Below are 13,958 nucleotides of genomic sequence, written 5' to 3' on the forward strand. Positions count from 1 at the left end.
AAAAGCCCCCTCGAATATGATATGGTGCATCGTGCACGGACCCACGGAGGAACAACGAGGGCCACGTTTCTCCAGTCAACGAGTGAATCTCACCTAACGTTGACTGGAACCCCCCTTCCTGAAATTGAAACTTGCATATTCCCGGCCTATACCGTACACTTTCCTCCGATAAATTTATTTAAGATGAAAAGCTTGAACCCCCTCAACGCCCTGGAGGACCCAACAAGTACAAACTCACCCCAACGACTTGCTCATCCGATAGATTCTTGCCACCTGCCTGTACCTGGAACCGGAAATACTTTAAATTGCAACGCCTCATCAGGCCCTACCGAAGAAGCCCCACTGAGCATTTTTCAGCAGCAAACTGAACCTAGAGTCAACACTAGAATCTCCCTACTTCACACTTCAGGCACCGGAACCACATCAACATCATCGCATACGCAGCACAGAGAGTTTGTCTCCTGCACTAGCAGAACCGTCTTTCCAGGAATGCAAGCTTTCATTGATAATTGAAAAGAAGAAACTACAGGATTAAATTTGCATGGACATGCCAAGCTTGACTGACTCGCAGACTTCTAATCTGTGCACTAATTATCCTAGCTCCCGATGAGTGTTACTTAGGCTATTCTGGTTCGATAGGTACAGGTGCTTGCAATTTTGGGACTTGACATGTTTGTGCATAGCCACATTCCCGAATTCCGGGATGGAAGCTCCAGAACATTACTGTCGGGAAGAAAGAGTAACTTCACATCTAGCAACAGGCGCAGCAAATTCAGAAAGATACGACATGATGACTATTACTTTAAACAGATGAGCGCAAGTTTAGAAGTAGCAGATAAGAAAAGGTCATTGCAGCTCATTCAACCAATTCTCAGAAGAAGGGATTATAATCTACAAATGCGAATGTTTCAAAAGAACCTAAAGGTAATTTGTAATTCGGTTGGGCGTACATTATGCTTCTCACCAGGCATTGTATGACAATGTGCAAAAATGAATTTTAAAAAACTTGAATAACTGTAGTTCAAGATGATATATCACAGATAACAGGAACTTTTTCTCTTTCATGTATTGCCGGCTTTTTCACCTATTTAAAAGTTACCTAGGACCTGACAGCTGAATTTCTGATTGAAATGCATCACTACTCCAATTCGTTGGTCTAGTTGAAGTGCCGTCTTCACTGCTCCATTTATAAAAGCTCAAGCTAGCCTGAGAGCCAAACTGAGAGGAAATCGGGGGATGAGGTATGGCGCAGAAGCCCTCAAGCATTTGAACAACTTTAGTCATTGGTGGCCTTAGATGCATTTCATCCTGTATGCACCACAGGGAAACTTTGATTGCGTCCTCAATCCTCTCATCATTTTCGTCGAATTCTAGCCTAGAATCTAGAATTTCCTGTGGCTTTCCTTCTTCCAACATTTTGAAGGCATAAGAAGGAAAATGGGCCTTTTCAGGAGATTCCGCAGGATCGTAATTTTTCCTGCCTCCGATGATCTCAAGCAACACCATTCCATAGCTGTAAACATCACTCTTTTCAGATATAGGGTTGTTTGTGATCCATTCTGGTGCTAAGTAACCCCTCGTGCCCCTTAATGTTGTATACACAAGGCTCTCTTCCCGGCTCATTAGCTTGGCCAAACCAAAGTCTGACACTTTCGCAACAAAATTATCATCCAGAAGGACATTCTCGGGCTTGATGTCGCAGTGGACAATCTTGACTTCACACTCTTCGTGTAGATAAGCTAATCCTTTGGCTGTACCCAAAGCAATATTGAATCTAGTATTCCAATCCAAAATCTTACTGGCCTCGCATTTCTTGGAAATCCATTTGTCCAGAGACCCTTTCCCCATGAACTCGTAAACAAGAAGCCGGTGAGACCCCTCGGCGCAGAAACCTTTTAGCTTGACTAAATGGACATGATGGATGCTCCCTATAATACTAACTTCAGCTCTGAACTCTTTCTTTCCCTGGCCTATACCCTCCAGTTTCTTCACAGCCAAATGAGTACCATCCGCAAGAACACCTACGTAGACCGATCCAAATCCTCCTTGCCCAATCTTTGAGGAGAAGTTTTTCGTTGCTCTACTCAGATCACCATAACTGAAGCGGATAGGCATACCTGAAAGACTGTCCAAGAAATTGTCTTCTTCGAGAATTTCTTCAGAATAGTCGGGCAATGACTTCTTTTTCTGGTGATACCAGAATCCAATATAAGCTAGACCAGCAATGACTACGACAGTTGCAAAAATGATGACTGCAATCACAATCGCTTCCTTCTTAATATTCTTGCTGCCATTGGCCCCAGATATAGTTGAAACCTTCATGTACGAAACATAACCATTCAAACTTGGATCAGATCTTTCAAAATTTCCTATCTGGTCAAACAAGAAGCAATGCCCAGAACTGCTATTAAACAGTAGCACATTACAAGAGCAATTGCTTCGGCAAGCTTCTATACAAGCATTCACGTTGGACTTTAGAGAGGGAGTCACAAACCCAAGTGCAAAATAATCAAGCTTCTCTGCTATGTACGCAAAATGTACCGATCTGTAAGACGAGCTGCATGATGATAGAGGTTGAGGTCCACACTTGCCATTGAGAGCGGGAGGGCATTGACACCAGCTCTCAAAGTAACAAATCTCGTAGGGGTTACAATATTCTGGGACACTGCATGAATTCTCGGGTATCCGAGTAGCTTCCGCAGTTTTTGACTTCCCCTTTTGAAGATTAACGAACGTGATCATCCCATTGGGTCCCAAAATTGCAGCCCACAGGGCACTTGGATCAGAGTTGCCAGAGAAGACAAACTGCCAAAGTAAGGTCTTATTTTGATCATAGAAGTTCCATGAGTTCAAGACCAAAACCACAGAGTGAACATTGCCATTGCTATTGCTAGCATTTGTTCTACGGCTGTCACCTTTCAATGACCAATAAATTTGTGGAGTCCGATATCCAGCAGACAAGATCAGATCGCCCAACGAAATATTGAGATACGCTGACATATTGTTAGTGTTTGGGAAACTTTTGAGGCTCATCCCTTCTGTAAATTCCTGACCACTCACAAGAGTATCAGTAGGATTGCTAAAACTCTGCCAAAGGATTCTATCATTCTCCCCAAGCAATACCAAGTTACCAGAATCCAGCAATTCCATGGCAGTGACCTTTTCTCCGGCTGTATAAGTCGACCAGGCGGTATCATTCCCCTTCTTCAAGTAGACATTCCCATTTTCTTCAAACACAAACTTATCAGAACTGCTGACTAATTGTCTTCTGTTAGCAGTCCAAATGGCTTGAGAACTGTTGTTATGAATGATGTTCAACACAAAGGTCGTGACATCAACGCCAGTGTAAAATCCCAAAGAAAATGCCGAATTGTTAGATAGCAAGAACCTGCCACTTTGATCCACCCACTCCATCTGAGAAGCTTGGAATCCAGGCGGAATCTTGCCAACGAGTGGAGGACCACAAAAGCAAGTCCCGGAGAATAGAAGGACGCAGAAACACAGGTTTCTGATGATTGCCGAGAAAGACATCAACTCCATAGAAGGACCAGTATGGATAGATCCGATCAAAAAAATACAACTAAATAGGAGGAAACAGATGACACCCAGAAATCAAATCCTGAGCTCCACCAAGGTTGACAAGTAAATATTTAATCTTTGAGATTAAACTCCGAGTTTCAATTGGACCGCTGTGAACGCTTCCGGACAATTTGGGGAACAAAAAAAGAAAGAGGAAAGCCTGTGACTTAGAGGAGCTGTGAGGCAAAGTTCCGTTTGGAGATTTCTTTCCGGGGGAGCCAGTGAAGCAGGGAACAAGATTGAGGCTATTGAGCTTTAATCTCAAAGAAGCTGAGATGGAAGCTGAGGACAGGAAATTGCAAAAGAAATCAGCTAACGTCACACCGTGACCAGGACGACTAACCTTGCTGTCTCGATTCCACTTTACATGGATGAACAGAGAGTTTTTGGCGATTCTCGAGCAGGCAGTCTGCGGAATTAATACAGCTTCTTCCTCAGTGGACGCTCACAGAGAGAGTCAGAGAGATTGTTTGGAGTGGGCAGGAGTCCACTGCTATCTGAAGTCTCGAATCCACAACAAAAAAAATGGATGAACAGCAAGTTCTCGGTGATTCTTGAGCAGGCAGTGCACGGAATTAATACAGCTTCTTCCTCAGTGGATGCTCAGAGAGAGAGAGAGAGAGAGATCGTTTGGCGACCTGGAACGGGCAGGAGCCAAGGAGGACTTGGCAGTGTACATCGTCTGTGCTATCTGGCTACGGACAGGTGATGGAAAGCACACGTCTTTTTTTTTTTTGTTTTTTGTTTTCTCTTTTTTATGTTTCTATTTTTTATTTTTATTTTTAATTCCGCCTGCACTTTAGTTTAGGTTTTTGCCAACCTGCGGTTCCTGTCCTCTTCCGCGTGAATAGATCACGTAAAATTTTGACGGATGTTGGGACCGAAAAACATCTGATGGTTTACAGTTGTGACCCTGTCTCTTGCGCTTCTTTCAGCTTTGACCCCGCGTGCACGAAAGCATGAGCACATGGCTCCAATGCTAACGAGATTGAATCCTTTCTAAAACAGTAACCAATGGGCGGCAATCTACCCGAATACAAAAACAAAATAGGAAAATGACTTAAATAGTCCATAAACTTTATTTAATATGTAGTTCATGAACTATAACTTAATATAAAAATGTTCAATATTATCTCTTTACTTGAATTAATGAAATGACAATATTAAATAAGTTGTACATGTGCCAAAAGTCCAATGATAATATTGAATAAATTAAAAGTTCAGTAATTACATTGTATATTAGGCTATAATTTAAGGACTTGGTTAAATAAATTAAGAGTTAATGAATCATATTACGCATTAGGCCAAAGTTCAGAAATTATTTGTGTCATTATCTTAAATAAAATCAACATGTGGCAAATTGAAAGCAGGTATTTACGAAGTCACTCTCAATATCGAATGTGATCTTTTGACATCATTTAGTAGAATTTTTATTTTTGGAAACGGTAATTACGTCTTTTAATTTATCATAGGTAAATCAAAGGCTTTTGATACAAGAGTGAAGACCTCTTTATTTTCACCATCTAAAGTTTGTTTATAGTGTAACTATTTCGTTGTTCGAGCAAGAAACATCGGCCCTAAATCAAAAGTTAGATGTCGAAGTCTTCAATTCATATATTATCGAAAAGTCAACTTTTATTTTTGTTAGTGGATCTTTCTTCTTCTTTTCTTTTTAATATAAATTTATTTAGCAAAGGGAAAATGGTTAAGGATAGATTATTTCCATGGATCTGTCCATAACAAAATTAGACAACATTCAACGTCAACCAACTCTTGTGATGGATGCTTGTGTTGTCTCTATATCAACGTAGACCCACCGTCAAGCAGCTACCAAAGGATTTTTGAGTGATGTTCACTTCATCATTTTCTGCAAGCCAGAGCATATGGCCATTTCCTTTGGGCGTCTTTTTCGTCCCTTTCGTTTAGCATCATGCATGACCACAACCTAAAAGCTAGAGCTTTGCGCTAAAGTCAAGTGACGAAACATTAGGTGTAACTTCCCAATTAGTACGAAATCGACCTCACGTGTAGCAAAACTAGGGCAAGCCTAGCCTTTTCTCCCATCCACTTTTGACGGAACTTGTGGTCATAGTTTCTAGAAACGTATCGGGCAACCACAGTATGGAAATATATATTATAGTCCCTTCATGATAACTCTCTTGGAGCAGCCATATGTGTGCAATTGTGACAAGGAATTCTTGAATTTTAGGAAAATATGCAATGCCATCTTCGAACTTTTAATTTGTTTAATAAGTCATGCTTTTTCGTTACATTTTATGTAAAGTTGTAATGTGAAAGGATGGTTGACATTGCTACATGCCTTTCCACTAAACGGGTTATACCTATGAGAAAACAAAATAAAAGGAGGATAAAGATAGAATTAGTGGGAGCTGGTCGTGGCACTAGCTCAAAGCTTCGGCAAGACGAGCTCAGCTTTTGCAAAAAGTAAAGATCACCCGATGTTTTGTATCCCTCAATCACAATCTGCAATTGAAATTGATTGCTTCTCCTATGTGTTTTGAATTTAGCGTTGTGGGGACGTAGTAGGTGGAAAGCGAGATGGGTTCTCCCCCCACTTATTTCGGAGACCACAAAAGACGATAAAATGGATTAAAGAAAAGGTGGCATGAGGCCCAGTTCACTAACTAGAGAGCTCCCTACTAGCTCTCTCTCTTTTTTTTACCCTTCCGAATTAGTGAAAACGGGTGGGAGGGATGATGACTAGGATCCGTGACGCCTTCTCGGTGTTATTGTAAAAGTTTTATACTTATGACAAGAAATTTGATTCCAACAAAAACTACTGCTCATTTTGAGTAAGATCATCGCACCAACCGGCCATTGCATTGATGGAGCATGAGCGAGCCTACTCTATAGACGAACTAAGCCTTCCAAACGTCAAGAAGCGATTGGGGATCTGAACCCATGACGGCAGCAAACTCTCGATGAATCAAATTTCTGTTCTTCAACTAGTTAAATTGGTGTTTTGACCTTCGGTTAGTAGCTTACCTACTCATAATAATAATAATAATAATAATAATAATAATAAGAAAAGCTAGTTTTTTTTTTTTTTTTTGGTCATAAAAGAAAAGCTAGTTGAAAATGCGAAATTTGAGTATATATGACCTTTAAAGTTGGTCTTCTATTTGATTGGACCCAATCGAGTAAAGTGATCTTTATGTGACCTAATTCTCCTTTTGCATGTGAATTTGAGAATAGTCAGAAGTCCGAGGAACAGTCTCCATTCATCCCCAAATCCCCCCACTAATCATGCCACGTTCATCCTTATCCATGATCACTTGGAATAATGTGGTGCACGATAGTCTTATTTCCTCTTTCCCCCGCAAGACATCGAATGGAACCACAAATCTCCGTCCGCTTAATTCTAAGATTTTTCTTCGGATCCTCTTGATGGCAAGTGCCCCTAAGTCGAAGGGAAGATTATCGTCCTTCTGACCAACCATCGCCAGATATCATTGATGTGGCAGTCCAATCGTGATCGGCCGTTTTACATGGCACAACCTTTAAGTCAATGATTTCCTACGAAAATTGGTCGGAAATGTTACATTATAATTTCAAGTCAAGATTCAAAAATGAATTAGTAAAATTGACTCGACCGATCGGACAATATCTCCTAAGTCAAGAGGCACTATACATCTCATGAAAATGGGAGATCTCATGGTACATGTCACGCACATGTTAGGTTAGTCTCAAGCTCCATCATGGGGATCGCAATTGATAAAATTTTGAATTAACTGAGAGCGTGGCCCATTAATCTTTGACCCTTAATTCCAATTATCAATTACGACGAAAAACGAGGGAACCTTATTTGACTCCACGGGCCCCTCGTGGAGGATCTAAACCATTTATCAATTACAATACAAGACCCCCAAAGTCGTCCCCGAATCAAATCTCTTTTCCCTCCCAGGTCTTCCAAACTAATCGCCACGGAAAAATCGCTTTCTCACCGGCCCTTCGAGAAGGAAATTGCCCCGCAAAAGATGGGGGGAAAGCTCCTCTCTTTTGCCCAGCCATGCTTCGTTCCTCGTGTCCCTCGGCACCGCACGAGGACGATCGAAGAACCGGTAGGAGATAATCAAGGCTAATCCGACGACGACCGTAGCGACGGCTCGCCAGCAAATCCGATAATTAATTTAGGCAGTCAGCTAGAAAAAATGATCCGGCGCTTCTGCGTTGTTGGCTAGAGGATCACCTAACACCACCTCCGAACCATCTCGTCGGAACTTTAGTTTCAGAAAACCACTTCCTCAGTTCTATATGTGGGGATTGCACTGTCTCCCACTGCATTGAATTAGTCCTTTTGGACAAACTAGTCATCATTAAAGTACGGTTGAGGGCGCTCGATTTTTCCCTTCCCCAACTAATACGTCACCGCATTAATTTAAAAGATTCTCCTGCCATTCACTAGCAACGCAATTCGCATCATGCGGTGGGGGCAAATTCTCCATTCCGTCTTGATCTTATCCTATGAATGCTAATAAGGTCATAAGCTTTTCATTCTTCCTAATTTAATCTCAAATATATGGGCAAAATTCTAATGTGGTCATCCCGATCAATTTTTACCGAAAATTGTTGACATTGCAACATGTCTCATAAGAGTAAATTAGCAAAATTGAAAAATTTATGAATGATTAATTTTCTCCATTAATACTACCTATGGATGAAAAATAAATTTTTAAGATATTAATCATACTTACAAGATTGCAAACTCCTAAATATCACATAATCTCTCCCAAGTTAAACTTAGGTGATCGTGAAATTATTCGTGAAAAAATAAGATTAACATATGGTTACGTGTCTTTAGTGTGTGCCAATTGTTGCATAAAATCTCAAATCACGCACGGCGGCTAAATGTTGAGATATGGTTTCATTGAATACTCCAAACTCTAGCATATATGTATGCTCGGTTTGATTCACTATTATGTCATAAAATATATGCTACATCTTTATCTAGAATTATTGAGAATATTATATATATATATATATATGTATGTATGTATGTATGTATAAAGACGTACAGATGAGCACAATAATATAAGATAGTATAAGATTGCGTAATTAACATCTACCGAATAAAAATGTGTGCACCTATCAATCTCTATCCCGCTAACGGATAAACTCCTAAAATGTCAACTTTCTGCAAAATATAGTTTTTGTTCATTCGCACCTAAGTATTTTTCATATATTTGTGTCATTTTTACGTCACGATCCATAAACCGCCCCGAGTGCGATATACGGTGTAGCGTGCACGGGACCGCTGAGGAACCTTGAGGGCGACATCTTTCGAGTCAACGAGGGGAACCCACCTAACGTTGACTGGACCCCCCTGGTGAAATTGGAAACTATATTATATATATACAGCTTGAGAAATCGAAACCCAATTCTTGCATCGAGCAACGTCAACGCAGTGTTTCGATTCAAACCACGTGGTCAACTCGATGGACTGACGTTCTGCCTCTACCTACCGACATTATGGGAGATATTTTTTCAATGCTAGCCGGCCAAACTTAATATTTCTCCAGAAAATGTTATCACTTTTCAAAGAAGGTACATGATGCATTAACAACACTTGATGAATGATGAGATGGTCGGGTCGGATGGACGGTGCGTCGTATACTCTCGAGAAACCTCGAGACGTCATTAGGCTCTCCCCATTTGACGCACCGACCGGAGCTCGCACTGCAACCTCAGAAAAGAGCAATCGGACCTGATGGCCAAGTCGGACAGGGCCGGGCCTAAACGGTCTCGTCGGAGCCTGTCCGTGACACGAGAAAGGAAGAAAAAAACGCACGAGATTGCACGTGAGGGTGTCGAGTTTAGACGGGCCTGAGCGGGCTGGCGGGCTTTTTTTGGGTCCAGACCTGGCATCCTCAAGGAATGACCATACGGGCCGAGCCTGGCCTTACAAGCCGTGACCAACCAACCAAGCCTGCACAAACAATGGATGGGCCGATGGGCCGCCTGATTGTTTGCGTATGTTGCAGATGGCACGGCCATGGATCTTCCATGTGCTGCTTGATATCCTAATTTTCTATCCATCTCTCCATTGGGGGCAATCCCATGTTTTCTACTCATAATTATGATGTAGACATAACAGATAAATATAATTAGAGCTCACTCCTCGATTAAGATTGAAACGTTCAAGTCAGGGTTTGCAAAGGCTGAATGAGGCCCTGATTGAGGCTTGAACAGCTCAAATTTGGTGTAAATAGTTGAAGGGTTGAGCTCGAGTGGCTTACGAATAATCTGACCCATTAAGGCTCAATTAGAATCCAAAAAGACATTGCAGTAATGCGGAGACATGATGCTACGTGGTGTTGATTGATCTCTTGTTAGTGCAATCCCCCCCTCGACCAGGAAAGATAAGGGTTGGAATCAGGAACATTGAATGGCCAAAGAGGCACTTCGACTTTGTTCTTCATAGATACATTATTTGCCTTTTGTCCCCTTTCCTTTTTGACTCATTCCTTCCAGCATGCTGCGCACGTGTCGGAGCAACATTTATCTTGGGCTGATATTGGGATCTAGAATGTGATCATGGGCTCAAAAGATGTATGACTGTCACGACCAAGAGGCCGTGAATAAGATGAACAGCCATAGAAAGAGAGGCTTTGCTGGCTCCATGTAAGGAGAGAATCGATCCGGTCCCTCCAACAGCTGTCCCCAGACATAGCTATTTGGAGCATGGAATCTATTCAAAACCAGTTGGCACAGCTTGTATTCTTGCTAGCTTAACATTTCCGGCTAGACCCAAGATGAAGCAAAGCGAATAACGATCGATTGAGAATCCACTTTATGTACTGAAGCTCAAAATTCGTAACTACAATTTCGAATCACGGCTCTCCTATTTCAAATCAATCTGCTATCTGCCCCCAACACGTGTGGTACAGATAGTGAAACTAAGGTCTTGAAGATAAATCTTTTCATGTGAAATCAGTATGACCGTTGCCCTTTTCCCTCCCCCTCTCTCTCTAGAGCTGCCTAGCTTTTTATGCGGTTATTAGGGTGTTGAATGGAGATTTAAAGTGAGGTGAATTTCAAACGGAATGGCATTGAAAGACTCATCAACTATGGGCTTATAATGCTAAATAAAATAACTTATCTTGTGGGGGAACATGGGTCCAAACTTAATCATACTCTTCCGAATCATCTCGGAGTGTTTTTTGTCTTCACTTCGTTTTGGAGGAAGGAGTGCAAGGAAAAGTAGGCGGAGCGTTAAGAGCCAAGGGAGGAGGAAAATGACACTCTCTCGTCTCTCTGGGACCGTGAATTAAAAGTGGAAGGGATTATTAAAGGGGGAAATTAATGTCCCCAATCACTTCAGCTGTCCATATAACTTTCTAAATCTTAAGTAGATAATTTTCTCAAATTGGATATTAAATTATTGGTATCTTTTTAAGGGAAACATAATCTCTCTCAAGAAACCACTGTTCTAAATCTTTATAAGCTATAATTAAGGATTTCTCTAGAATAATTTCCTATATTAGAGATATCGTGATTATTCTATTGATTCTTTATACCTTTTGAGATTGTGCGTATAATTCTACTTGGTAGTGCATATAATATACATAAATTCCATATTTCTCTCTTCTGCATATTTTTATTATTAACATATTATAAACGATCAAATGAACAATCTTCATAAGTTGAATATTGGATTATTTAAATCTCTCAAGAAGAGCATAGTCTCTCTCAAGAATCCGTCATCCCGAATGATGCAATGATTCAATACCTTCCGATGCACATGCTAACTCACTTCTTTATCCTCTAAATTGCACATCTTCTCAATAATTGAAGAACGATGGAAATTAATCTATTCAAATCTGGTCCCCAAATCTCGAAAACGACTCGTTCTTAATCTAAAATTAAGGATTACAAAATCATAAGGATGTTCAAGACCAGACGGAGAGAGAAGAAGAATTCCCCCCACCATGAGACAGAAGCCGCAAGCTCCAAATTCTACGGAAATACATTATCCTCAAAATATCTACTTTTAGGCCCACCGTACCAAGAAATAACATGGACCGGCCTAAATCACAACCTTATCACATGGCAAATCGCCGTTGCCAACCGTATCCGGGTCCTAACCATCCGACCCGGCGTCCGCCACGGTGTCTTCGCCCTCGCCGGCAGTGACAACGCCATCCTCAGCGTCGCCAGTGATCCGGTCGAGGACAAGGACTAGCCCCATGGCAAAGGCACCGTCGAACCCGGGCTTCACGCAGAGGGAGAAGACGTCCTTGCCAAGCACGACGTTGGTGGAGGCGTCGACCTTGCGCCGGATCTCCGCCACGGGCTCCCGGTCCACGCTGAAGATGGTGCAGCTGCGCTGCGCAAACGACCCCTCGATGTGGTACTCCTCACCGGGGCTACCGTACACCTCCACCGTGACGCCGGTGTTGCCGATGATTGACGACCTCCGCACGCTGAAGATCGGCTTCTGGCCGTCCGTCCCATCCCCGTGGAATCCTTCCCACCGTTGATGCAAGCTCGGCCTCTGTTTTTTAAAACATCGATAAATATAAACAAGTAAAAAAAAAAGGCAAATGAAATGAAAAATCCCGACACAAGCCCGACTTATTAAATTATTGTTTGGAATATAAGCTCTACCTGTTATTAATTTTACCGTTATCTTTCAAGAAACTTATGAAAAGAATTCGAAAAGAATTCGACTTATTAATTTTACCTATGAAAAGAATTCGACAAGAATTTTAATAACCCTCAAAATGCTCAATTTTACATAGATTTTGGTAGAGAACCGAAACATAGATAAAATCTTACACACTAAAATAAAAATAAAAATAAAATCAAAGCACTAAATAACTCGAAATCCACCTATGATTCTTTAATGCTAATTTCCGCGGTGGAAAAGATTTAATTCCATGTCTGGTGCTTTTATTTCCAGGCGTCTCTTGCAATAATTAGCAGAATGCATCTCAGAGACTGAGTACCACGGTTTCCCTAAAAAGAAAAATCGAAAATCGAATTTGAATATCCGAGTCGACTCGGCTCGATCGTCACCCCGACCGCCTCCCTCGTCCGAGCTTGCGCTGAGTCACCACACTGACCCGAAAATTGGAAAACGAAAACGTACGAATCGATTCAGATTTGCCCATGCTAGGGAGTCAGATGGGGTAAGCACAATCGTCACCCGAAATCTGAGAATCTTGTCCTCTTTCCGATCAAGGATAACCGACCGACCTGATCGCGACCTCATTCTTTAATCTAAATTCCAGCTGGTTTCACACGCCGAGTCGATATTCTCGAGAAGCGACGCGAACGGATTACGGGAGCCAGGGGAAGGAATCGGTGCTTACCTTGCGCCTGACGGTGAGGAGGCAGCGGCCGTGAGCGTCCATGAGGACGACCTCGCCCGTGTCGCGGGCGTCGGGCCCGTACGAGTCGACCCGGAACACGAGCTCCCCCTTGGAGTCGTACGCCGCGAACCCGTCGCCGGCGAAGAACAGGGACGTCTTCATCACCGTGAGGTGGGTCTCCTCCTCGCAGCGGAACGCATCTTCCACGACCAACCCACCCGTCATGACGAGTCGGGTTCGGCGAAGATCTTCTTCCTTCTTTTCTCCCCGTCGCGCGCCTCTCCGAGGGCCTAGGACTCGTGGGCTTTGCTAGAGTTTCAAGCTTTGGGGACGCAGGCGGTGGAGAGGAACCCGAGGTTTGATCTTTCCGAAGGGAAAATGAGAGAGAGAGAGAGAGTGACGGGGTGTGGAGGGGTTGCAGAGTACAGTTCAAGAAATGGTTGACGTCAAAGGGAAGATATTTTATATTCTCTTGCGGAGAGAGAGAGAAAGACGCGGAGGCGATTTGAGGACTATTTTATTGTGGGATGATTAAGGGGACGGTGATCAGAGCATGTGATGGAATTAAGGGGATTTGATGTCCAGTGAGTTTCCTAAGGATGTCATTTTTTACCTTAATCACGCCCCAAATTAAAATTAAGGAACGTGTCGAGAGCCTGATTTGGCCTGAGAAAGGTGATAGGTGAGTGGAAAATTGAACCTAGGACTCTCCTGCTCTGCAGAAAGCGAATTTGACGGAACGGACCGTACTTATTTATGTCGAATGAATATTTAGTTAGTTTGGCAAGCGTATGAAAATAGTTCGAGGAAATCGGATCGGCGTGGTTGTGTCTAATGCTATGTACTTTTTCCTTGATAAGAAGTTTAATTGAAAAAACCGGTTTATCAATGATTTAGGAAGCGAATGATCACGTTAATGATCATCTTCAAGACACTTATTAGATTAATTGTACAAATTTCGAGAAAAATCACTCCACAATGAAAGAATAGATCTCCTTATTTAATTGTCTTGATAAGTGTCTTTAAGCTTTGCAAGCAATGTAC

General features: G+C 42.2%; 2 protein-coding genes across 2 annotated transcripts; both read right to left on the minus strand.

Annotated features, from left to right (window-relative positions):
• Nucleotides 1–771: 771 nt before the first annotated feature.
• On the minus strand, nucleotides 772–4,251 carry LOC104450559 (G-type lectin S-receptor-like serine/threonine-protein kinase SD2-5). The gene has a single exon (XM_039315990.1). The coding sequence runs from the start codon at nucleotides 3,538–3,540 to the stop codon at nucleotides 1,096–1,098; it is 2,445 nt and encodes an 814-aa protein (XP_039171924.1). The 5' UTR covers nucleotides 3,541–4,251; the 3' UTR covers nucleotides 772–1,095.
• Nucleotides 4,252–11,385: 7,134 nt separating this feature from the next.
• Nucleotides 11,386–13,393, minus strand: LOC104450563 (protein LURP-one-related 5). Its single transcript, XM_010065166.3, has 2 exons — nucleotides 12,915–13,393; nucleotides 11,386–12,094 (listed from the first exon to the last, which is right to left on the minus strand). Exons 1-2 carry the CDS (start codon nucleotides 13,137–13,139, stop codon nucleotides 11,681–11,683), a joined length of 639 nt encoding a protein of 212 aa, XP_010063468.1. The 5' UTR covers nucleotides 13,140–13,393; the 3' UTR covers nucleotides 11,386–11,680.
• Nucleotides 13,394–13,958: the final 565 nt, after the last annotated feature.

This window comes from Eucalyptus grandis, chromosome 6 (genome assembly GCF_016545825.1).
Source record: "Eucalyptus grandis isolate ANBG69807.140 chromosome 6, ASM1654582v1, whole genome shotgun sequence".
NCBI classification, from domain to species: Eukaryota; Viridiplantae; Streptophyta; class Magnoliopsida; order Myrtales; family Myrtaceae; genus Eucalyptus; species Eucalyptus grandis.

Coding starts and splice junctions, on each gene's coding strand:
- LOC104450559 (XM_039315990.1), bottom strand. CDS start 3,540: ATGGAGTTGATGTCTTTCTCGGCAATCATCAGAAACCTGTGTTTCTGC.
- LOC104450563 (XM_010065166.3), bottom strand. CDS start 13,139: ATGACGGGTGGGTTGGTCGTGGAAGATGCGTTCCGCTGCGAGGAGGAG. Junction 12,095..12,914: donor TCCTCACCGTCAGGCGCAAG/GTAAGCACCGAT, acceptor TTTAAAAAACAG/AGGCCGAGCTTGCATCAACG.